This window comes from Myotis daubentonii, chromosome 12 (genome assembly GCF_963259705.1).
Source record: "Myotis daubentonii chromosome 12, mMyoDau2.1, whole genome shotgun sequence".
NCBI lineage: Eukaryota > Metazoa > Chordata > Mammalia > Chiroptera > Vespertilionidae > Myotis > Myotis daubentonii.
In genome coordinates this window covers 11,146,990-11,171,915 of record NC_081851.1, presented here as the reverse complement: position 1 = coordinate 11,171,915, position 24,926 = coordinate 11,146,990, and the positions used below count along the sequence as shown (strand labels likewise).

At 43.4% G+C, this 24,926-nt stretch overlaps 1 protein-coding gene across 4 annotated transcripts in view; it reads left to right on the top strand.

Moving 5' to 3' along the window:
* Positions 1–24,926, top strand: part of UXS1 (UDP-glucuronate decarboxylase 1) — a 115,522-nt gene that overhangs the window by 29,415 nt on the left and 61,181 nt on the right. For 2 of the 4 annotated variants that reach the window (XM_059658951.1, XM_059658953.1), the window contains 3 exons: positions 8,816–8,843; positions 10,134–10,197; positions 11,541–11,584. In XM_059658951.1, coding sequence (XP_059514934.1) covers positions 8,816–8,843; positions 10,134–10,197; positions 11,541–11,584 — 136 coding nt within the window. Of the gene's footprint in view, positions 1–8,810; positions 8,844–10,133; positions 10,198–11,540; positions 11,585–24,926 lie in introns of those variants that run through there. The other 2 variants (XM_059658952.1, XM_059658954.1) reach the window with 2 other exon arrangements.

Genomic DNA, 24,926 nt, shown 5'->3' with positions numbered 1-24,926 from the left:
CCACCAGGGGGCAGCTCCTGAGTTGAGCGTCTGCCCCCTGGTGGTCAGTGGGCGTCATAGCAACAGGTCAATCCACCGTTAGGGTCAATTTGCATATTACCCTTTTATTATATAGGATACAGTACAGTATTGGCACTGTGGCCACTTCAGGCAGCCAAATCTTCTACTAAACATGACACATGGTAGGGCTATACAAACAGCTCATGGAGGTGACTAAAGTTCATTTTTGACCTTCCCACACAAAGCAAAACTGTCCTTGTCTCTCTGGAGTCATGTCCATGAAGATACAGGCATTATCTAAGTCCATTATACAGTTTTCTGCAGGCCACTGTCAGGACTGTGCACGGTGGCCAGTTTTCCTTCTAGCCACAAATACGGTCTGTCTAATTTCCCTAAAATGTATTCTGGCATGGGAGAAAGTTGTTTGCTGAACACAGGGAGCTAACCTTTACACAACTGGGCTTGGACATCTGCCCAGCAAACTGTAGTTTACAAGTTCAACATGTGGCCTCAGGTCGTCCTCCCAGCCCAGCAGGATTTCGGCCAGTCCCTTAGTCAGACTCCTCCTCTCTTGGAGAGTCTGGAAGTCCTGAAGGCTCTCTGGTCCATGGAGAGTTCCTTCCCTTTCCCCTCTCCTGTTAACCCTTTTTACCAGTTATAGGGCCTTGCCATCCCTGTCTCTCAGCACTGCTTGGTTGCTAGTGGCGAGCCAAATACAGCCGGGGCTGCAGGAAGAGACAAGTTTGCACATAGCAAAGAGCTCTGGTGGCGGCTTGGGTATCAGGCCCTTGCCTTCCCACCTGTCCTCTTTCCTGGCAGAGACCTTGACCTTTCCCACAGGCTTCTCTATGAGTAAGAACAGGGCATCTGCCCCCCTCCCCTACCCCCTCCTTTCACCTTGCTCTCAGGGGCTGAGTCTTTAATCTATCTAGCAACCAGCTCTAAATCACCAGAGTGGCTGCGGGCTTCAGCTCTACTTCTCCATTACCTGGCTCCTGTGAGTTCAGTTTTTCACGAGATACGTCTGCTCCTGTCCTGTTCTTTTCTGCCTGTTACTGAAACCTTACTCTGTCCATTTTTATTACATACATAACCTTTATAAATTTCATACTTTTAAATTAGCCTTTAAACCTTCTTTCTTTGTCCTTCAAAAATGCATAAATATGCCTTAGTCTTTCTAACATTCTTTTTTTTTCCTGGTATATCTTCAGTAACCTGTACTGGCCTTTTTTTCTGACCATAGAAATAACCCTTTTTAATCTGGCCAATAAAATACTATATCCCAAAGTTTCTCTGTTTAAACATTCCAACGCTGCCCAAGAAGTACCCAGTAGCCCCATCCTGCCATGCTTGGAGGCAAATTTTTTTAAATCTGGCTTGACAATGAGATTTTCTCTATGTGTATTGGAGGGTTAAAGAGAATAAAATGGGGCAGAGGAGGATTTATTGTGCTTTGCAGAAAATTTGTGGACTTGAAGAAACCAGCCAGTAAAAATCTACAAAAACTTATCTCTCTCTGCTCTCCCCGCCAATGCTCCCCCTTTCTGCATTAACCATTTACTCTGTCCTTAGCAAGCAAACAAGGTCTGAGATCCTGTATATTTAGACTTTTTGCATTTAAGGACACATTCTTCTCTCTGTAACAGTTGCTTTCCCTTACAGATTTTCCCTTCTTTATTCTAAGCCCCCAGAGGATCTCAAATCCTCCTACTTTTCATATCTCCGACTATCCCCCAGTCCCCTAGCCTAGGGCTTCTCTACCTCAGCAGGCTGGGAGCCTGCTATCCTATCTCACACCTGCTCCGGAGCAGTTTTCTGCTCTCTTCCTCCCCAAGTCAGAGCGGATGCTGTCCCTAATAGAGACCCACTGTAAATCTATCAGGAAGGGCAGGCAGGTCACAGGTCTTGGGACTACATGATTCTCTGCTTGCTAGAAGGGCTGAAAAAGGCAGCCCACAAAGCAGTTAATTATCAAAAATCTGGCAATCTTTCTCTCTCGCCTTACACAAGCCATGAGAAAATGTATTAATCTTAACCCAACAAGTCTTAGTTCCGCCTCGGCTGGCCTGTGTGGGACTATGATGTCACAGGCAGGGGTGGGGCCCTGTAAATATCTCCGCCCTGCCCAGTTTAGCAAGTCCTGCCTCTCTTTCTGTCCTTGGGAACCTCTGTCCACCAGAGGAGGTAAGAAAACAGTTTTATAGCTTTTTACGACTTTGTTGCAAATAGTTAACTTGGAAGTCTTTTCTCTTGCTTTTTCTTACAAGCAATCTTGGAACCTAGCCGGCCTTTGTTTTAACCTTCTCTGGGCTACACCCTTTACAATTTTATACCTTTAAATTGATCCCAGAATTCCAAAATTTTTAGCCTAATACAGCCAAATCACAAATCAGTGAAGAGCAAACCAAAGCCCCTACTATGAAAACATAGACAGAAATTTTATTAGCAGAAATTTTATTGGCGGGCTGATTCCCTCCTTGACAGAGAGCAAACGTCCCTGAGAAAAATAAATCTCACCAGCACTGCTTAGGAGTTTTGCAGTTTGTCATGGAGTTCAGCCTTAAATAAATAAAACATTTTAGGGAGACGAGTCAACAGAAGTACAGAATAAATCAAAGTAGCTTTCGCTTTTACGCAGGCTCTCACACTTCTATTTATAAACCAGTTAACGAACAGATAATTATGCTGAGACAGACAGACAGACATCCGTACTCGCACTCTTTCAGTAGACAAGCACTCTTGGGAGCTGAGCAGATAACCGGAACACTGTCCAACTCCCCTGATGGACGTGGGGGTACCCTTGGCACTCACACCCCCAGGACAGGTACTCTTGGGAGCTGAGCAGATAACTGGAACACTGCTCAACTCCCCTGATAGAAATAGTCGTGGGGGTCTAACAGAAACAGACGTGGACCCCCACTCCTCGAACCCATGCCCCAGGACAGAGTTATCAACTAACATCTCGGTGAGAACCTACCGGAGAAGTTAAGACTGCGTCCAGTCCTCTTCTCAGTAGCAAGATGACTAGTCAAACACAGAAAAGTGAACTCAAAATTTCTTAATTGAATTTGAATTTGCTCATCGCCAGAGGCTTTTTCCGATGACTCCAAAAGAATGCAGGGGCATGTCAGGTGTCCCTTGTCTGGCTGTCACAACCACAGAAAAGAGTCCCTGGGGCCCTGGAACTTCATCAGGTGGTACATCCCATAGAGATCCTTAGGGCCTGGCAGCCAGGCAGGGGAGGCTGTCTGTCCCAGGCGACCCAGACCAGGTGCCGGTAGGCACCTGTCTCTTATCTCGCTGGGGCCTCCAAATGTTATATCATAAATCAGCGAGCTAAACAAGAAGCCTTCATGAGCCAATTAGTTAGGAGTTATCTTTATTGCGCACGGGTTCAGAGCAGAATGCCTCTGTCAAATTCTGAACCCAAAACGTAGAAGAAGTTCTCTCTATTTATACTGTATAATATCATACCATCTATGAATAATGACAGTTTTACTTCTACTTTTTCAATTTGGATGCCCTTTATTTCTTGTCCAATTGATATGGCTAGCACTTCCAGTACTGTGTCAAACAGGAGTGATGAAAGTGGGCATCCCTGGTTTTTTTTCCTGTTCTTAGGGAAATTGGTTTTAGTTTTTGCTCACTGAGTATGATGTTGGCTGTGGTTTGTCACATAAGGCTTTTATTATGTTGAAGTATGATCCCTCTATTCCCACTTTGCTGAGAGTTTTTACCAAGAAAGGGTTTTGGATTTTGTCAAATCCTTTTCTGCATCTATTGATATGATCATGTGATTTTTGTCTTTCAGTTTGTTTATGTGCTGTATCATGTTTATTGATTTGTGTGTATTGTACCAGCTTTGCATCCCCAGATTAAATCCCACTTGGTAATGGTGCATAATCTTTTTAATATATTGCTGTATGCAATTTCCTAATATTTTGTTGAGGATTTTAGCATCTATGTTCATCAGGGATACTGGCCTATAATTCTTTCTTTGTAGGGTCCTTATATAGTTTTGAGATTAGGGTAATGCTGGCTTCATAGAAAGATCTTGGAGGTGTTCATTCCTCTTGAACTTTTTGTAATAGTCTGAGGTGCGTCGATGTCAGTTCTTTTTTGAATATTTGGTAAATTCCCCTGTGAAGCTGTCTGGACCAGGGTTTAGTTTGCTGGAAGTTTTTTTGATTACTACTTCAATTTCATCAGTAGTTATTGGTCCGTTCTAGTTTTTTTTTATTTTTCCTGATTGAGTTTTGGAAGATTGTATTTTTTTAGAACTATGTCTATTTCATCTAGGTTCTCCAGTTTGTTGGAATATACATGTTCATAGTATTTTTCTTTTCTTTTTAAATAATCCTTTGTATTTCTGTGGGGTTGGTTGTTAACTTCACCTCTTTCATTTCTGATTTTGTTTATTTGGGTCCTCTCTCTTTGTTTCTTGGTGAGCCTGGTTAGAGGTTCATCAATCTTGTTTATCCTTTTAATGAACCATCTCTGGTTCTGTTGATCTTTTGTTTTTGTTTGTTTGTTTTTTGGTCTCTATGCTGTTTATTTCTGCTCTGGTATTTCCTTCTACTTACTCTGGGCTTTTCTTGTTGCTCTCTTTTAAACTCTTTATGCTGTAGGTTTAGATAATTTATTACCAGGTTTTCTTGTGTTTGTGTGTGGGTTTTTTTTTTAGGGTAGGCTTGTAGTGCTATGAACTTCCTTCTCAGGACTGCTTTCACTGTGTCCCATAGATTTTGGATTGTTGTGTTTTCATTGTCATTTGTTTCCAGTATGTTTTTATTTCTTCTTTGGTCTCTTTGGTAACTCAATCATTGTTTGATAGCATGCTGTTTAGCCTCCATGTGTTTGATTGTTTTTGAGTGTTTTTATTGTAGTTGATTTCTAATTTTATGCCATTGTGATCTGAGAAGATGCTTGATATAATTTCATTCTTCTTGAATTTGTAGAGACTTAGCCTGTGTCCTTATATGTGGCCTGTCTTTGAAAATGTCCCATGTGCATGTGAGAAGAATATATATTCCGTGCCTTTGGGGTGAAATGTTCCGAAGATGTCAATTAGTTCCATCTGATCAAGTGAGTCACTTAGGATTGCTGTTTCTTTGTTGAATTTTTGTCTAAAAGATTTACCAAGTTGTGTCACTGGGGTATTAAAGTCCCCTATTATGATTGTATTGCTGTCCATCTCTCCTTTGATAATCTTCCAGAAGTTTTTTTTATATATTTGGGTGCTCCTGTTTTGGGTGCATATATGTTTGCCAGAGTTATATCCTCTTGTTATATCAATCCCTTTAGTATTTACTGGGATTGGAACAACATGAAACAAAGCAATATCCACATAATAGGGGTGCCAGAAGGAGTAGAAGCTGAGCAAGGAATAGAAACCCTGCTTGAAGAAATAATGACACAAAACTTCCCTGATTTGTGGAACAAAAGGACCTAGTGCTGTGAGTGCAAGCCAGAGGGACCCCACACTCCTTCCTGCCCAGGTGCCAGAGCTGTACTAAAATTGCGAGCCAGAGGCTCCTAGGGCACAACCTAGAAGTTTTGTGTCATTATCTCTTGTTATGGCCTTCACTTTGAGGTCTATTTTGTCAGATATAAGTATTGCTACCCTAGCTTTTTCTTTTTTTTTCATTTCCATTTACTTGAAAAAAGTTTTCCATCCCTTCACTTTCAGTCTGTGTGAGTCCTTTGTTCTGAGGTGGGTCTCTTGCAGACAACGTATAAATGAGCCATGTTTTCTTATCTATTCAGCCATCCTATGCCTTTTGATTGGAACATTTAATCCATTTACATTTAAGGTTATTATGGATAGGTACTTGTTTGTTGCCATTTTTATTCTTTATGTCTGTATTTCTCTTTATCTTTCTATTCCTTTTTCTTACACCAATCCCTTGAGAATTTCTGGCATTGCTGGTTTGGTGGTAATAAACTCCCTTTGACTTTTTTTGTCTAAAAGGATAATAGTTCCCTTGCTTTTAATTACTTTGTATACTTCATTCCATTCCCTTCTGGCCTGATGTGTTTCTGTTGAAAAATCAACCTATAGTCTAATGACAGAGCCCTTATAAGTACCTTTCTGTCTCTCTTTGCCGCCCTTGAGATTCTTTGTTGTTAATGTTTTCCATTGTAATTACAAAGTGTCTTGGTGTGGGCCTTTTTGGGTTCCTCTTATTTGGGACTCTCTGTGCTTGTATGACTTTTTTATTCCACAAGTCAGGGAAGTTTTGTGTCATTATTTCTTCAAGCAGGGTTTCTATTCCTTGCTCAGCTTCTACTCCTTCTGGCACTCCTATTATGTGGATATTGCTTTGTTTCATGTTGTTCCAAAGCTTCCTTAAACTCTCCTCCTGCTTTTTAAATTTTTTTTTCCAATTGCTGTTCAAATTGGGTGTTGTCTGCTGCAGATACTTGGTCGGCAGTAATGTGTGCACAGTTCTTCTGGTATGTAACTTCCTGTGAGGTTCCAGAGCCCTCTGGCATGCATGGGCTGTGGCGCCTGAGGCAGGATTGTGCCCTAGGAGCCTCTGGCTCGCAATTTTAGTACGGCCCTGGTACCTGGGCAGGAAGGAGTGTGGGGTCCCTCTGGCTTGCACTCCCAGCACTAGGTCCTCAAGCACTGGATCCTGGAGCCTGGGCGGGGAGGCATGGCGCAGGAGGTCTCTCTTCACCTCACTATTTAAACTCAAGTGTTTTGGCATTTTCACACTTTTTTTTCCATGTGTTTTTTAATAGCAGAAGTCATACTTCATATATTTTTTCCCTCTGACACTATCATAACTGTATTCTCATGTTACAATATAATTTTCCGGTCCTATTTAATGGCTTTCTGTTTTCATTGGATGGTGGTATAATTTAGATAGCAGCTTCCTAATTGTCAGATATTTTGGTTTATCCCTCTGTCTTTTATTTTTTTTTAATTATAAATAAGGACATGATTTGTGAAGGGAGCTTTCCTATATGTATACTCATGGCTTGAGGATAATACTCAAAAGAAAATCACATGGTCCAAAGATATAAACAGTCTCTGCTTTTTTGAGGAATAGTGAATATTGTACTGATTCATTTTAATTTCTCCTATTTCTTGCTCACTTGCCACTTTTTATTTAGTTAGTTTATTAATATCTTTTCTGTCATAGTTTCCTCCTCTACTTGAAGAAGTATATGATTTGATGGGATCAACTTGTCCCTTAACACATTGCGAAGAGAATTCTCACTTCGTGTTACACAGTGTTTTGCAAAGTATCATACTTTAAAAAGATACTAGCTTGTAAGAATATGTAATAAGTAATTTCAAAATGCAATGGGTATTTAAATTTAAAGCGTGCCTGTAACATTTATGTAAAACGTTTTTTGTACTCGTTCAATAGAAACTTATCTGGCCACTGGGTAAAGCTAGCAATAAAACTACTGGTCCACAATGTGTTAACAATGTGTGTTTCTTAATAGGGGCATGATTTTGGACACAGTTATATTCAGTAAACATGAATTAAGACCCTACTAGGTACCAGAGAGTAGCAATCAGAAGATGCCTAGGATTAGCTCTAACCTCAAGGCTTTCTCAAGTTGGGGAAGGTGGAATGGGGAGGATGTTTGTTATTTGCTCTCCTTCTTTCTCAAGCACTTGGTCCTTGGGAGTTGTTCAGCATTTAGGGCGTGACCAAATAAGGGCTGAGTGTGTATAATAACTTAGGACCACTCATTCGTGGTGAAGGTTTCTGTATGATGTAACCCTCTGTTCACTAACTTGAAGTGCTTGCTCATGGTCCAGTATTATTTCTCAAAGTTATCCATGGTGAAATTTTGCTATTGTACCCCACTGATTTATGCACATTTGCTGACCACCAGCTGTAGACACGGTAACCCTCTCTACAGGTGTCTTGAATCAAGGAGGCTGCCCAGTAGCCCAGACACTGCAGTCTAAGTGAGATGGGATAGGTGCTGAGAAAGGATGGATGACTCTAGTTCAGTGGTTCTCAACCTTCCTAATGCTGCGACCCTTTAATACAGTTCCTCATGTTGTGGTGACCCCCAATTTCATTGCTACAAATTGAACATAATTAAAGCATAGTGATTAATCACAAAAACAATATGTAATTATATATGTGTTTTCCGATGGTCTTAGGCGACCCCCGTGAAAGGGTCGTTTGACCCCCAAAGGGGTCGCGACCCACAGGTTGAGAACTGCTGCTCTAGTTGAAATTAAGGCACAACATCAGGTCATTACTTAACTTCTCTGGATTTTGTTCTCATCAACACTTAAAGGAAGTGTTTGGGCTGAACCCTCTGTTTTTCAGGCATGTGGTTCTTGATCCTTGTGACTGGCTCGGCGCTATTGAATACTGAACTCCAAATGAGATATTCCAAAATTAGAGGGATATATGGGATCATGTTTTCACTTACTTTTTAAAAAATATATATTTTTATTGATTTCAGAGAGGAAGGGAGAGGGAGAGAGATAGAAACATCAATGATGAGGGAGAATCATTGATTGGCTGCTTTCTGTTCGTCCCCCACTGGGGATTGAGCCCGCAACCCAGGCATTGTGCCCTTGACCGGAATCAAACCAGGGACCCTTCAGTCCACAGGCTGATGTTCTATCCACTGAGCCAAAGCAGTTAGGGCTTCACTTACTTTTTAGTTGGACTTAATATTTTAAAAGTGTGCATTATAATGTCATCATGATCTATAATTTGGTTTACTTAGTGAACTTTAAAACATTGGTTAAAAATTAAAATTGTATTTATTGATATCCATGAATGTCATGAACTTGATTATTATCTTTTTCTTCTTTCTCTTACAGCTGTTTGGGGCAACTACGTTAATATGAGGTAATTGATTTTAATAATTTGGGTTTTGTAGACACATTTCAGTTGTTACATATATACCATTGATATCATGGCTTAATTGGATTTAATTTTAAAAATAAAGCCAAGTATTTTTCTATTCACACATCCGGGCTGTATCTTGTCTTCTGTGGATCTTCTCAAGGAATGCTGCTGGTCCCTGGCTCTAAGAATCAGGCCACGTGGATGCTGAGACCACCTGTCCTTCCCGAGGAATCTTCTGGCCTCACTGTGCATTATTTGTATTGCTAACTAGGGCAGGAAGGACAGTTATAAAAGTGAAATCCTTGTGTCAATTTTAAAAAGTCATCAAAATGTAATAAGTGTTCATTGTAAAAACAAATTTGGTGCAGTTAGTATAGTTTTATTAGAAAAAAAAATTACTCCACGTTGTTTTTCTTGGTAGTAGAACTAAATTAAGAAAGCAATCATGATGTAGTGATTGAACTGGATCTGGAAGTTTAATACTGCTGTGCCCCCACCAGGTTTTTCATATTGGGTTGGTTTTCAAGGAGGGGCCTTGTTGAGCTAATTCCTGCCACCAGGGCTTGTGTGTTTCCTGACAGAGGCTTCTGTGTGTGGCTAGGTGGGGTGTTCTGCCCCCATTTAAAGGAGTTCTGTTTATTTCCTTGGAAAAACTGCATTTGGTTAAATCCCCAGGAAGCCCAACAGTCAGGCTTGTACTCCTGTAGAGACACACCTCCTGCTTTAAAATCCCTTGCTGGGTATAATGTGAAAGTGAGATTATTTTATTTCATAGAAATAATGCTAAGGCAGTAGTGAATGTGTGAGATGGATTTAGATTTCCTCTCCCTGGTTGACTTATTTTTCTCTACTGCACCCCCTGCAGGAGGGAATTGGCTCATTTTCTATATATATGTAAAAGCCTAAGCGACCAAACAACCGGTTGAGTGGTTGCTATGACATGCACTGATCACCAGGGGGCAGATGCTCAACGCTGGAGATGTCCCCTGGTGGTCAGTGCGCTACCACAGTGAATCTCCCACGGCCAGCCAACCTCCCGCGGTCCCTTCCCCTGGCCGGCTGGCAAACCTCCTAGGGTCCCTCCCCCTGGCCAGCCAACCTCCCGTGGCCCCTCCCCCTGGCCTGCCCGAGGGACCCCACCCGTGCATGAATTCAGGCACCAGGCCTCTAGTGTGACTGATGTTTGGAAAGGAGAGAGAGGTGGTCTCAGACTTTGGGTTGTGTTGTGGACATTTGTTCAGAAATAACTCTTGAAGTCATAAAGCCTTTCAATTGATCTCAGTTTTGTAGCTTTCTACTCAACAGGTCTATCCAGGAAAATGGTGAAATGAAACTTGAACGGAAGATTGAAGAGGTTAGTAGTCTCTTCCATATTTTGCTTCTGTTTTTTTCTATATATTTATCTACTTCAGTTCTTTTGCTTGTGCTGGTATCTTTATTGTCACAACTTATGCTGATCTATGATTTTGAGACCATTTATCAAAAAATGATCCCTGCCCAGCGAGAGTGGCTCAGTTGGTTGAGTGTCGTCTGTGCACTGAAAGGTTGCTGGTTTGATTTCTAGTCTCAGGGTACATACCTGGGTTGTGGGTTCGATCCCCAGTTGGGGCACGTACAGAAACCAACTGAAAGTTTCACTCTCAGATGGGTGTTTCTCTCTCCCCGCTGCCCCCCACCCTTTCTAAGCATGTCCTTGAATTAGGATTTAAAAAAAAAAAATCCCTTATTTAATAGGAGACTTAATATTGTTATGCTGAAGATATATCTTTGTGTCAGTTTTTGTCCATTTTATAAAGGCATGCTCTATTAAAACACATTCTATCTTAAAGGCAAAATGAGTTTAAACTTTTATGTGATTTTTTGGTGCGCCTTTCCAGAAATTCTTAGAGAAAAGGAAGTGATTACCTGGGTGAGGGATGGAGGCCGGTGCCAGCATCCACTCTACCTGAGCAGATGCTGAAAGGAAAAAGGTCTGCCTGAGATGCTAGGACTCTGGGAACATAAAGAGTGTCCGTAGGTGCAGACAGAGAAACCACAGACCTCCCTCACTGAAAGCTCGTTCCTTTAGTTGGTAATATACCTTATATTTTTAAGTAATTGCTTATGTTTTAGTCAAATAAATGTAGATATGAATATACTATTGTAACAAGGGCCTGGGAAGGGATGAGGAGTTCCTCGTTTTCATTGAAGCCAGATGCTGAATTCCTGGGGAAGCCCTTGGGTCGCCTTGTTGTTCTGTTCATGCTCAAGGTGTTAACACAGATAGGGATTGACTTATGGCCTGTGATTTCTGTGTTAGAGCTGGTTCCCTAGAGATAACATGCAGAAGCAAGATGATACGCTTTTGTGGGCAGCAACTAGGGGATTTTTAGTTCCTGAAAAAAAAACCAGTAGTATTGAGCTGCCTATTTTTATGAGCCTGAACCACCTTTAATATTGTTCATAGTAAGGTAGGAAAGTAAAAAGGCTAATTTCCTCAGAGACTTATGCATCTGTGGAGTAAGGGTTCCAGTGTGCAATTTATTATCTTGATTCTGGAATTGTGATTGAAGTGGTATAGCTTAATTTCAAACTGGAAGTGCATTGTAGGAGGAATTTAAAATCTGTTTTGCATTATGTCATACCTATCTGGAACATCAGAGCAAGGTGAAAGTGGTAAAGCCCTGTTTTTGCTGATACTGGTTATTTTTATTTTAGATTGTTGAACCACTTAGAGAGAAAATAAGAGATTTGGAAAAAAGGTATGTATGCTTTTTGTTTTGTATTTAGGAAAATGCTTATATCTTTACGATTGATTTTAGAAGGTCAGTATAATACACACACACACAAACACACACACACATACATACACGCATACACTAGAGGCCCGGTACACGAAATTTGTGCACGGGGCGGGAGTATGTCCCTCATCCCGGCCTGTACCCTCTCCAATCTGGGACCCCTTGGGTTATGTCTGACTGCCAGAGTAGGCCCGATCCCAGTCAGACATCCCTCTCACAACCCGGGACTGCTGGCTCCTAACTGCTCGCCTGCCTGCCTACCTGATCGCCCCCTAACTGTTCCCCTGCAGGACTGATTGATGCCTAACTGCTCCCGTGCCAGCCCGATCGCCCCCAACTGCCCTCCCCTGCAGGCCTGGGCACCCCCAACTGCCCTCCCCTGCTGGCCTGGTTGTCCCTAACTGCCCTCCCCTGCAGGCCTGGTCGACCCAACTGCCCTCCCCTGCTGGCCTAGTCGCCCCTGACTGCCCTCCCCTGCTGATCTGGTCACACTCAACTGCCCTCCCCTGCTGGCCTGATTGCCCATAACTGCCCTCCCCCGCTGGCCATCTTTTGGTGACCATCTTATGATGTCGCACGGCGCCACCTAGGCTTTTATTATATAGGATTTATCTCAACCGAGTAATTAGTTCTGTAGTATGAAAAAATGTCAGGCACCGTCAAGACAAGAGCCTTTACACGACATGGTAAATTTTTACTCTAAAATTTGGATGCAGTGTTTTCTAAACTTTTTTTTCTTTTGTCATTAACCCTACCAGACCACTGTACCGATTTTTCGGTAATTTCTGAATCTGCCACTATACCGCTGTACCTAATTTTCATTACTTTGCCTAGTACGTGATAAAAATGCATCACAAACTAAAAACAACCAACCAATCATGGTCAAACCTCATGCTTAGCCATTGTAAATGTCTGCCCCCATGTGTTTGAATTGACTTTGTGTGATTTGACGTGAAAAAATTCTGAAAATTCACAATTAAACGAGCAGCTGATGAACCTGCACTTCAACAGGAAAGCGAAGGTTCAGGGCCTCAGGTCTGGTAGACTTAAGAACTGCTTTTATTTTATTTTAAATAAATTTTAATGTTTCAATTACATGTACATTATTATATGTTTTATATTTACATCCCAGTAATTAGGCATTATATAATTTACTAAGTGATCATCCTAATAAATGTTACATCCCAATAGATAATACAAAGTTATAAGAATATTATTGACTATATTCCTTATGCTATACTTTACATTCCCATGGCTAGTCTGTAACAACCAATTTGTACTTCTTAATCTCTTCACCTTTTTAACCCAGTCCCCCTAACTTCCCTCTCATCTAGCAACCATCAAAGTATTCTCTGTAGCACTGGCTGGTTTTACTCAGTGGTTAGAGTGTCAACCTGCAGATAGTAGCATCATGGGTTCGATTCCAGGTCAAGGATACGTAATTCGGTTGTAGGTTCCCCAGCCCCTGTAGGGGTGTGTACGGTAGGCAAGCAATTGTTTCTCTTTCTCTCTCTCCCCCTCCTCTCCTCCCTCCCACTCTCTCTGGAAATCGGTGAAAAAAATATCCTTGGGTGAGGATATATATATATATATCCTATATAATAAAAGAGAAACATGTAAATTGACTGTCCCTTTGCTATGCTCACCAGCCAATCAGTGAATATGCAAATTAATCCAACAAAGATGGTGGGTTAATTTGCATACATGGCGTTGGGTGGAGAGAAGTGGGAGAGCCGGCAGCTTGGGGGGCCATGGCTCCCTCGTTTGCTCCCAGCACGGGGAGCACCAGGAATTCTGGGGATAGTAGTTCTGATGGCAGCCCCAGGACCAGAAGCAGAAGCTCAGAGCACAGGGAGCACCAGGAATGCTGGGAATCGTAGTTCTGGTGGCAAACGGATCTCTTAGACACTAGAGCAAAGTGAGCCTGGAGCAAGTTACTGTTGCGGTGGGGGATGGAGGGAAAGCAAAGGAGAGAGACAAGTAAAATCAGAGTGTCTAGGAAAAATTAAAGGGAAGATATCCTAAAACTTCCAGGAAATCTCCACCATTGAAGCAAAGAAAAAAAATGCCTCTATTATTCTGTGAGCAACAAACCAAACTTGGTTGGGGGTCTCAGACAATTCGCTCATATGATTGCAAGACCGACAGAAACTCCCGGATTGGAGAGGGCTCCCCTGAGGGCTCCCAGATTGGAGAGGGTGCAGGTCGGGCTGAGGGACCCCTCCACCCCTCTCCCCCGTACACAAATCTTCGTGCACCTGGCCCCTAATCCTATATAATAAAAGCCTAATATGCAAATCGACCGAATGGCTGAAGGACCGGCAGAATGACTGGTCGCTATGATGCGCACTGACCACCAGGGAGCAGACACTCAATGTAGCAGCTTTCTCCAGCTTGCAGGCCCCAGGCTAGCCAAGGCGGGTGCCAGCGGGGGGTTGGGGGGCCCTGATCAACCTGCTGGTTGCCCCGCAGAGGGAGGCGACCGGCAGTGCTGGGGGATGGGACCAGCAATTGGGTGGCGCCAGGCCAACCAAGGCGGTGTCAGTGGGCACCCCCTATCTCCCCACTGGTCGCCCCACAGATCAGCCCCGATTGCAGGCCAGGCCTAGGGACCCTATCTGTGCACGAATTTTGTTCACCGGGCCTCTAGTATATATTCTCTGTATCAATGAATCTGTTCCCATTCTATTTGCTTACTTTAGATTCAATTGTTGATAGATATGTATTTATTGTCATTTTATTGTTCACATTTTTTATCTTAATTTCTTCTTCTTCCTTCATCCCTTTCTCTCTTCCTCCTTTCCTTCCTCCTCTCCCTCTTTCCTTCTTTCCTTCCTCCCTCCCTCCCTCCCTCCCTCCCTCCCTCCCTCCCTCCCTTCCTTCCTTCCTTCCTTCCTTCCTTCCTTCCTTCCTTCCTTCCTTCCTTCCTTCCTTTCTTCCTTCCTTCCTTTCCTAGATTTCATATAATCTGGTTGTGTGGTGATGAACTCCTTTACCTTTTTCTTGTCCAGGAAGCTCTTTATATGTCCATAGATTCTAAATGATAGTTTTGTAGGCTAGAGTGATCTTGGTTTTAGGATCTTGTTTTTCATCACTTGGAGTATTTCTAGCCACTCCCTCTGGCCTGCAAGGTTTCTGTTGAAATCAGCTGACAGTCTTATGGGAACTCCCTATAGGTAACTAACTTATTTTCTTTTCCTGCTCTTAAGATTCTTTGTCTTTATTCTTTGGCAGATTCATTATGATGTGTCTTAGTGTGGGCTTCTTTGGGTTCATCTTGTTTGTGACTCTCTGTGCTTCCTGGTCTTGTATGCCTGTTTCTTTCACCAAGTTAGGGAAGTTTTCTTTCAGTATTTTTACAGATAGGTTTTAAATTTCTTGCTCTCTTCTCCTTCTGGCACACCATGATGTAAATGTTGATATTCTTGAAGTTGTCTCAGAAGCTCTTAAAATACCTTCATTTTTGTTTGTTCTTTTTTTCCTTTTCCTGTTCTGATTGGGTGTTTTTTGCTTTCTTATATTCCAAATCACTGATTTGATTCATGACTTCATTTATTGTCCTGTTGATTCCCTGTAAAAAATTATTCTTCATTTTAGTTAGTATATGTTTCATTTTTGTCTCGCTCTTTTTGTGCTGTTGAAGTTTTCACTAAGTTCATTGAACATACTTATAAACAGTGTTTTGAACTCTGCATGTAGTAAATTGCTTGTCTCTGTTTTTTTTAGTGGTTTTTTTTTTTTTTCTGGAGTTGTGTTCTGTTCTTCCATTGGGACATGTTTTTTGTTTCTTCTCTTTGGAAGCCTCCCTGTGTTTGTTTCTATGTATTAGGTAGAGCTGCAATATCTCCTGGACTTGGTAGAGTGGCTTAATATCGATATTCTGTACGGCCCAGTGACACAGGCTAGCCCCCTTCACTCCCGCCGCCCCACCCTGGGCTCTCAAGGTGTGTTCCTTGTGTGGGCCTAGATTGCTGTTGGCATGTCAGTGAGAGGCATTTACCCCTGAGCTGATCAGCTGCAAGGATTGGCTGCACCCACCAACCTCCTATGTTGGACCGCAGTGGAGGATCACTGTGGAGAATCAGCCTGCACCATAGAATAGGACTTACTGTAGTGGCTTTGGTGCCCACTGAGTCTACCACTTGAGTGTGTTGTTTGTGGAGGTGTTTGGGTTTGGGTGATGCTTCATTGTGGTATGAAGTTGTCCACTGGATGCACTGGCTCTGCGGCCTCCCAGGAGGTTCAGGCCAAGGTCAGCCAGTACCTGTGTTCTGCCCAAGGCCAGCTGGCATGAGCTATAAAGCAATCTGTAAATGGCTGCTACTTGCTCTGGATTTGGAGGTGCCTGGCTGAGTCCAGGTTGTAAGCCAAGACTGGCTGCTGCTACTGCTGGGCCTGGGGTATCTTAGCAAGAGATGCACACTAAGGCCAGATGCTGCTTGTTTGAGAGATTTTAGGAAAGTCTGAAGGATGAGCCAAGACAGGCCATTCGTATGGGAAAGCCACTGGAAACAACTTGGGTGGACCCACAAGTTGGGTGGGGCAAGGTCTCACGGACTTACCTGGATGGAATGAGTAGTGTGAGCCAGGTTGATAACAGGCTGTAATATGGAACCAGCCTGCCTGATCTTTGGGGGTTTCTCAAAAAGGAACAATGGCCCCCGTTTGCACTTCTGTCTAGGAGAAAGCTGCCTCTCCAGCTCTTGCTCTGATGCCGGAAAAGTCAGTTCCTCCCTGCGTGTCTCTGGTGCCTTTTAAGCTGCTGCCCCAGTACTAAAACTCAGAAGGAGGGAGTCCTAGTAAGTCTGTGCACAGGCCCTTTAAGAGGAACTTCCTGGGACTCCAGTAACCTCTGTCTCCCTCAGTTGCAGTCCATGCTGGTTTTCATAGCCAGAAGATATGGGGACTTCTTTTCCTGGCATTGGAACCCTGAGCTGGGGGCCTGGTGTGGGGCTGGGACTCCTTGCAATTCAGGAGGCAACCTTTGGAAATGAGATATTCCTCCCAATTTTTAATCACCACATGTGGGTGTGGGACCAGTCTGTTCCACATCTTTGCCCTTCCTACCAGTCTCATGTGGCTGCTTCTTTAAATCCGTAATTGTAAGACTTCTATTCAGCCAAATTTCAGGCAGTAGTGAATGATCATTTTTCTATAGTTTAGTTGTCAAGAATTATTTCTTTAAAAAAATAGTTTTTATTATTTTAGAGAGAGAGAAGGAAGAGAAGGTGAGAGAGACATTGATTTGTTGTTCCACTTATGTATACATCCGGTGGTTGATTCCTCTTATCGGGGATATAACCTGAAACCCTGGTGCATTGGGATGATTCTCCAGCCAACTGAGCCACATGGCAGGGCTGTCAAGAACTATTTCTGATGAAAGCTATGTATTTTTCTCCAGGGCGGGAAATTATTTGTGTGTGGATGTATGTATATATTTATTTAAATTTACTTTTTCAGAGGTCTTCCTGAGCCCAACCAATGATCCTGTGTTAAAAGTGCTTCTAATATCCTCTGTGAGTTTGATTTTATTTTTTAATTTTTATGTATTTTTATTGACTTCAGAGAGGAAGGGAGAGGGAGATATATATACACACACACACAGACGCACACACAGATGCATATACACACATACACACACATACACATACATACATACATACACACACACATACACATACATATACATACACACACATCATTGATGAGAGAGAATCATTGATTGGCTGCCTCCTGCATGCCCCACACTGGGGATTGAGTCTGCAACCTTGGCATGTGCCCTGACCAGGAATCAAACTGTGACCTCCTGGTTCATAGGTCGATGCTCAACCACTGAGCCACATTGGCTGGGCTATGAGTTTGATTTTTAGAAACTATGATGATCTAAATAAATGTCTACATAAATGTTTTTGTTTTTCTGCATTTGAGTGTAATACCCAGGTGGTCGGGACATTGGGAGAAGAGAGGATCTTCTTTTTCTAAATCTTGTGCATTTCTAACTAAATTTCTGAAATTTAATTCCATACAAGGTGGTCAGATGGTTTCTAGCCTATATTGATTAGTCTCAGAGAATTATTTGCAAACCAAGAAAAGACTTCAAAGGGTATAAAACCTAGTATCATATGTAAGTGCTATAAGAAATTATGGTTTGTAATCTGTCATGTTGAGCCATTTAATTGCTTTTTTCACCAAAATATATCAGGAAGTTTTCAGAATTGAGTCCAGGTAATGTGGCTGGCAGTGAAGAATTGTGTAATATGGTGGAAACTTTATTTAAATCAGATTGCAAAGAAACTTTTTCTTCACCCTTTGAGGGTGATTCTGTTGCAGTTTTTTCTCTTAAACAGTTGAGCTTCAGACACTAGGACATTTTCCTCTATTGTATTAGGAAAACTTTATATTTCTGGAGTAACAGTTGGGTCTTAGATGCTTACAAAAGAAAAATAATAACATTCATTAAGTTTATATAATCTTTTTTTCTTTTCCTGTGATGAGTTCAGATGATGTGCGTCAGCATTGTATAAGCCTTTTATCAAGTCCAGGATAAGAGGAAAGAATTGGGGAGCAATTTTTTGTCTTTGATTTAAGTGTTTTCATTATATGATTAAAGAGGAATAAGGATGGATAAAATTCATCAATCAAAATGTGTTTATTCATTTTCTTCATTTCTTTAATTGGTAGTTTATATGTAATCAGGAAATTTATTAATTTCAACTCGTACTAGAGTAAAAGTTGTTAGTATTTTAAACAGATTCAGATAGTAATAAAAGGTTATTTGTGTTTAAAATCCTTCTTGCCATGATTCAGTGTTAAAATTATACTGCTTGTAAAATTCCAATGGATGAGAGCTAGAATTTGATATGACTAGCATAATTTGAGATTTTAATGAGGCTTAAAAAAATAGAAATAACCCACTACAGGTTTTATGTTTGTCACAAAAAAAAGTCTGTCCATCAGCAATAATTTTCTTTAGGGAATAATAATATTTATCTGTGAAAAGTGAATCAATAACTTACCAATATGGCAAGGCTTACACACAAGATATTTTTCAATATGAGAATTATAGAATTTCCTTTGATATTTTCCTGATGTTCTTTGTACTTGAAAAAAATTGAGGTAAACTTGGCATATACAACTTAATAATTCAATACTTATGTACACTACAAAGTGATTGCCACAGTGAGTTTAGTTAACATCCATTACCATATACAATTGACTCCCTGCACCCATTACACCCATCACCGAATCCCCTTCCCATCTGACAAACACCAGCCTGTTCTCTGTGTATATGATTTTTGTTTTGTATTGCTTATTCATTTGTTTTGTTTTTTATATTCCAAATAGACGTGAAATCACACAGTTATTTACCTTTCTTTGTCTGACTTATCTCACTTGGCATAATAGCCTCACGATCCATTCATGTTGTCACAAATGGCAAGATTTCATTGTTCTATGGCTGAGTAGTATTACATTGTATATATGTACCACAACTGCTTTTTATATTCATCCACTTTTTCCATATCTTGGTTATTGTAAATAATGCTGCAGTGAACATAGGGGTGCATATATCTTTTCCAATTAGTGTTTTTCATCTTTATAGAATAAATACCCAGAAGACAAATTGCTAAATCACATGGTGGTTGTACTTTTAATTTTTGGAGGAACTTCCATAGTGTTTTCCACAGTACCACTCCAATTTACTTTTCCACCAACAGTGCACAGCAATCCTCTACATCCTCCCCAATACTTATTTCTTGTCTTTTTGAGATAGCCATTCTGACAGGTGTGAGGTGATATCTCTTTGTGGTTTTGATTTAAATTTCTCTCATGACTAATGATGTTGAGCATTGTTTTATGTACCTGCTGGCCATCTGTATGTCTTCTTTCAAAAAATGTCTATTCATATCCTTTGCACATTTTTAAATCAGTTTTTTGTTATTGAGTTGTGTGAATTCTTTCTATACTTTGGATTTAATTCCTTATTAGAGACTAGAGGTTTGATGCATGAAATTCGTGCAAGAGTAGGCCTTCCTTCCCCTGCTGCCAGCACTGGCTTCCTTCCCGCAGGCACCCGGGTCCCAGAGGGAGGCCCCGCCCACCCACCACAGCCCACTAGTTGATGAGAGGGGAAGACAGAGCCAATAGTCTCTCTTGAGAGAGATGGGTTGGTGGTGTTGAGGAGGTGATGTGCTAGGTTGAGGGTTTGAGAAAGATAGTGAGGACTTAGGAGATGTCCAGGAGGTATGGGGTAGACCTACATGCACAGTAAGAGGAGGAGGAGGAGGAGGAGGAGGAGGAGAAGGAGGAGGCGGCGGCTTGGGCGGAGGGGGTGGGGGTGGTATTATTAGTAAGGACTAGGTAATCAGGACCCTGACGCTCAGTTTGGAATATGCTCTCCTGCCCTGGTTTCCACAAGGCTGCAAGAGATTAGTTAAGATATTCAGGGTCCCAGCATGGGGTGAAAAATGGGTCCCCCAGGAATTATTCTAGGGTTTTGGCGACCCTCAAAAAAGAAAGATAAGAACTATTAAGGAGATGAAGAGAATGACTAACCAGAGATACCAGAACATTTTACTTATCTGGCATCTGTGGATTCTCCAGGGGTCTTCCGGAAGAGAAGTTTCAATCCTCCAGGGGCTCACAGGAGTACTGGTCACCCTGATCCTGTGTTGCTAGATTTTCCTCCTGGTCCTTCCTCTCCTCAGTCTCACCCAGTGCCTACACTTTCACTCTCGAGTGGTGAATCCAGGAGTCAATTCTGTTGACCTTGAATGCTGGGGTGTAGACAGCATCAGTGTATATGGCCCTTCCCAAAGAGGACTGAGGGTAGATGAGAGAGAAGGGAGAGACTTCACCAATACTGAGTCTCCAGGGGAGAAGCGGGAAATGCCAGTTTCTGCTGGCCAGGGCAGTAATACCTGTACCTGTGCAGCTGTTTCCTTGTCCAATATCTGATCATTGGTGAGGAATGGACGGCCATAAAGCATCTCGTAAGGCAGTGGTTCTCAACCTTCTGGCCCTTTAAATACTGTTGTGCCCAGATTTCAAGGTTCCCAAAAAGCCCATCAGGGAGCCAGCGAGTCCGATGCAAAAGCAAAGAGTCCTTCATTTCGAACTAGTTCGGCTCCCCAACCACACTCACCGATGCAACGGTAAGCCCAGTGGCCGCTAGAGAGAGCGAGGCCTGATGGGATTGTGGGTTTTATAGTAAGGGCAGGGGAGGGGACTGTGGGCCCCGCCGATTGGCCAGGCGCGAGTCGGGTCTTGTTACACAGGATGTGGTCATATTGATGGCGTGCACTTCCCTTGATTGTCATTGGTTAGTCCAGAGAAATCCTGGGCGTGGCCAGCAGAGGCCTGGGCCTCCGGGAAGAAGGCCCCGCCGAGCACATGGCTCTGCCCAAAAATGGAGGACCCAGGGCAAGATGGAGGGTGCAGTCCTCGCCCCCCCAAGGGCAAGCTGAGCCCAGGCTCCAGGGGCCAGTCCGGTTGCCGGGGGTCCAGCAGATCGACCAGTTCCAGCCCAGACAGGAAGTCCACATCCTCCATCTCATCCCCGGGGCGCCAGCGATCGCCATCTCCTCCATCTCCTCGGGCAAGGGCACACGCCCCGCCCCGCCGCCGCGTGGGTCCGGTCCGGGGGCGGCGGGCGGGTGGCCTGCGCCGGGCTCCCTCCGTGGGCTGGGGAGTCGGTGCCCGAGGCCGCCAGCAGCGTGGTCAGGCTGTGCCTCATGGGGCCCGGCGGCCGGCCCACGTAGGCCCCGCGATGACTCGCCCTTTCAAATACAATTCCTCATGTTGTGACCCAACCATAAAATCATTTTCATTGCTACTTCATAACTGTAATGTTGCTACTGTATTGAATCATAATGTAAATATCTGATATGCAGGATGGTCTTAGGCCGTGAACGGGCCGTTCGACCGCCAAAGGGGTCGCGACTCACAGATTGAGAACGGCTGTCATAAGGACTAAGGCAGTGGTCCTCAAACTACAGCCCGCGGGCCACATGTGGCCCGCCGAAAACATTTATCCGGCCCGCCGGGTGTTTTTGCCGCAGCTGCCTGTCCTGCTTAGCAGCAGACTCATCCCCGGCCCGCAGTGCGCATGTGTGGAATGTCTGAGGGACAGTGAACTGGCCCCCTGTTTAAAAAGTTTGAGGACCTCTGGACTAAGGCCTAGGTTTTGAGGAGTGTTTCTAATTGTGAGTAATGCTATGTATGGGGAGCACTGTGGGCCAGAGAAGGTGAGTCTCCTGGGTGAGCTTTCTGCGATGTCTCTTTAAGATCATTAGCTTTCTCCACCTTCCCTGAGGACTGTGGTCTCCAAGCACAATGTAAATGCTATTGACTACCCAAAGCCTTTGAAACCCCCTGGGTGGCACTTGCTTTAAATGATGGGCCATTGTCACTTTGGAGGGTCCTAGGCAACCCAAATGGAGGAACCATTACCGAGACAAGGGCTTTAACTACTTCTTGTGCCTTCTCAGTCCGGCAAGGGAATGCTTCCACCCAATCAGCAAGTGTCTGCCTACATGAGGAGTTACTGATCCCCTTTTGACTTAGGCATATGGGTCAGTCACATCAATCTGCCAGTCTTGCCCAGGGTATTTTCTTGTCCTTTGAGTTCCTGGAAGGGCAAGCTTTTTGTTGTGAGGATGATTCTTTTGGTGTATCTCACAGGCCCTAACGACCTACTGGGTAGTTCTCCAGAGAGTCCTGCCTATGAGATGGGTCTCATCGCTCCTCAGGTGGAAGGCCTGGTGTAGGGTTCGAATAACTCCATCTACTGCCTCTGGGAGGAGTAGTTTACCTTCCTCAGTTGGTATCCATTCCAGGGTATGCAGAGAGTGTCCGCGAGCAAGGCCCATCCTTTCCAGCTGGGGTGTATTGGGCTTTAATTCTCTAAGAGAGTCCTCCCAGATTAAAGGTTGCCCATGTTCTCAGTTTCTGGCTCCCTGGTAGTGCCTTGGCAGCTAGGTCAGCTTCCTGCTTCCTTCTGAAACCTCGTCCATGCCCTTCTGATGTCCTCGGCAGTGTATGACTGCCCTTTCTAGGGGAATGGAGACTGCTGATCGCAGCCTGTCAATCTCCTTATGGTATTTAGTGGGAGATCCTTGACTTTGACCGTCAAGAAGTGTCTTTCCTCCCAAATAGCCCCCTGGGCATGAGAACCAAATCTGCATACTTGAGTCTGTGTCAGTGTGGGCTCTCTGACCTTGGCTTGCCTCAGGCTCTTGTGAGGGCAGTCAGCTCTGCCAACGGGACACCCGTCCCAGGAGAGAGGGGTGGACTTTCAATAGTGATGTCAAAGGTTACAACCGCATAGCCTGCTTTCCCGACCCCTTGCTCCACGAAGGAGTGTCCATCTGTAAAGAGTATTAACCCTGGTTCTCTAAGGGGGTTTCTCTTAGGTCCTTCCTTGCTGCATGAGTGTAAAGTATAATCTGCTCACAGTCATGCCTATGTCTTCACCATCCTCGGGAAGGAAGGTGGCTGGATTCAGTGTGGGGCATTTTTAATTGGACAGCCAGCCCCTCTAATAAAAGTGCCTGGTATCTGAGGAGACGACTGTCTGAGAGTCAAAGTCCTCCCTTAGAGGTTAAGAGGTTAGACACATGGGGGTGCAGACAGTTAAGTCTCCTCCAGTGTTAATTTGGTAGCTTCTGGTACTAGCAGGGCTACCACTGCTACTATTCGGAGACAAGCTGGAGAGCCCTTTGCTATGATGTCTAATTCCTTACTCAGGTATCCCACTGGTTGCTGTACAGGGCCTCAGAGCTGAGACAAGACCCCTAGGGCCATGCCTCCCTCTCAGTTACGTATAGATCAGCCGTGTGCAAACTACAGCCCACAGGCCGGATTCGGCCCGTTTGAAATGAATAAAACTATTGAAAAAAAAGACCGTACCCTTTTATATAATGATGTTTACTTTGAATTTATATTAGTTCACACAAACACTCCATCTATGCTTTTGTTCCGGCCCTCCGGTCCAGTTTAAGAACCCATTGTGGCCCTCGAGTCAAAAAGTTTGCCCACTCCTGGTATAGATTGAAATCCTGGCCGGTGGGAAGGCTCAGGGCTGGAGTCTGAAGGAGGGCCTGCTTGAGTTTAAAAGCCAATTCAGCTGCTAGCTCCCACTCCAGAAGATTAAATTCTCTTTCTGTGCTTCTTTGATCATCTCATTTAGAGGACAGGCAGGCCACGCATATCTGGGATCCATAATCTACAAAATCCAGCAATGCCCCCAAGCCTCTGAGTTGTTTTAAGACATGGGGCAGAAGAAAGGAAGAAATAGGCTTGGCCCTACCTTCTCCCAGAGCCCTTCTTCTCTTTGTTAAAATCAAGCCCAGATATGTTACAGATGTCTGGCAAAGGTGTGCCTTGGACTTTTAGACTTTATATGCTCTGTCTGCCAGGAAGTTTAGCAAAGCTCTTGTACCTTCTTGAGAGATCTCTGAGGGGCCACATAACAGAATGCCACTGACATACTGTATAACTTTAGTCTGTGGATGCTCAGATTGGCATAAATCCTGAGCTAAGGCCTGACCAAACAAGGGGACGGACGATCTGTAAACCTTGGGTCAAAACAGTCCAAGTTAATTGGGTAGACTGGCTTGAGGGATCTTCAAATGCAAAAAGAAACTGGGCATCAGGATGCAAAGGTATACAAAAGAAGGCATCCTTCAGTCTAGGACTGGAACCATTCAGTATCCTCTGGAATTGAGGCCACAGGATGTCTAGGGATGACTGCTGCATTAATGAGTCGGAGGTCTTGGACAAGCCTCCATTCTCCGTTGGGCTTTTGGACGCCCAGAATAGGAGGGTTGCACGGGCTGTTACAAGGTCTTACCAGGCCTTGGGCCTTAAAATTGTCTATTACAGCTTGTAATCCCTTCCTTGCCTCTGGCTTGAGAGGATATTGTTTCTGATGTGGAAAGGAAGCCGAATCCCTAAGGTGCTCTGAGCCGGTTTGCCCTAACCATTCTGTCAACTTTCCCTGGTGTTGCCCACACTTTGGGGTCAATTTCAGTCTCTACTAATGATAGGCAGAGTACTAGGTATACTGGTTAATTGTGCGGGTTTTTTTTCAATAGATGGAGTTACACAATTGGTGATATATATGTGATTTGATATGTATGCTATTTTGTTGTATTGACAACAAGCTTCAAAACTTCATATGTCAAATTTGCTGAAGGTGTTAACATCATAGATATTTTTACACTTAAAAATGTCGAATTTCATGCCAAAAAAAAGAGCATTTGCGGGAAGTTATTATTCATTACTTTATTTTGAAGAAAGGTGC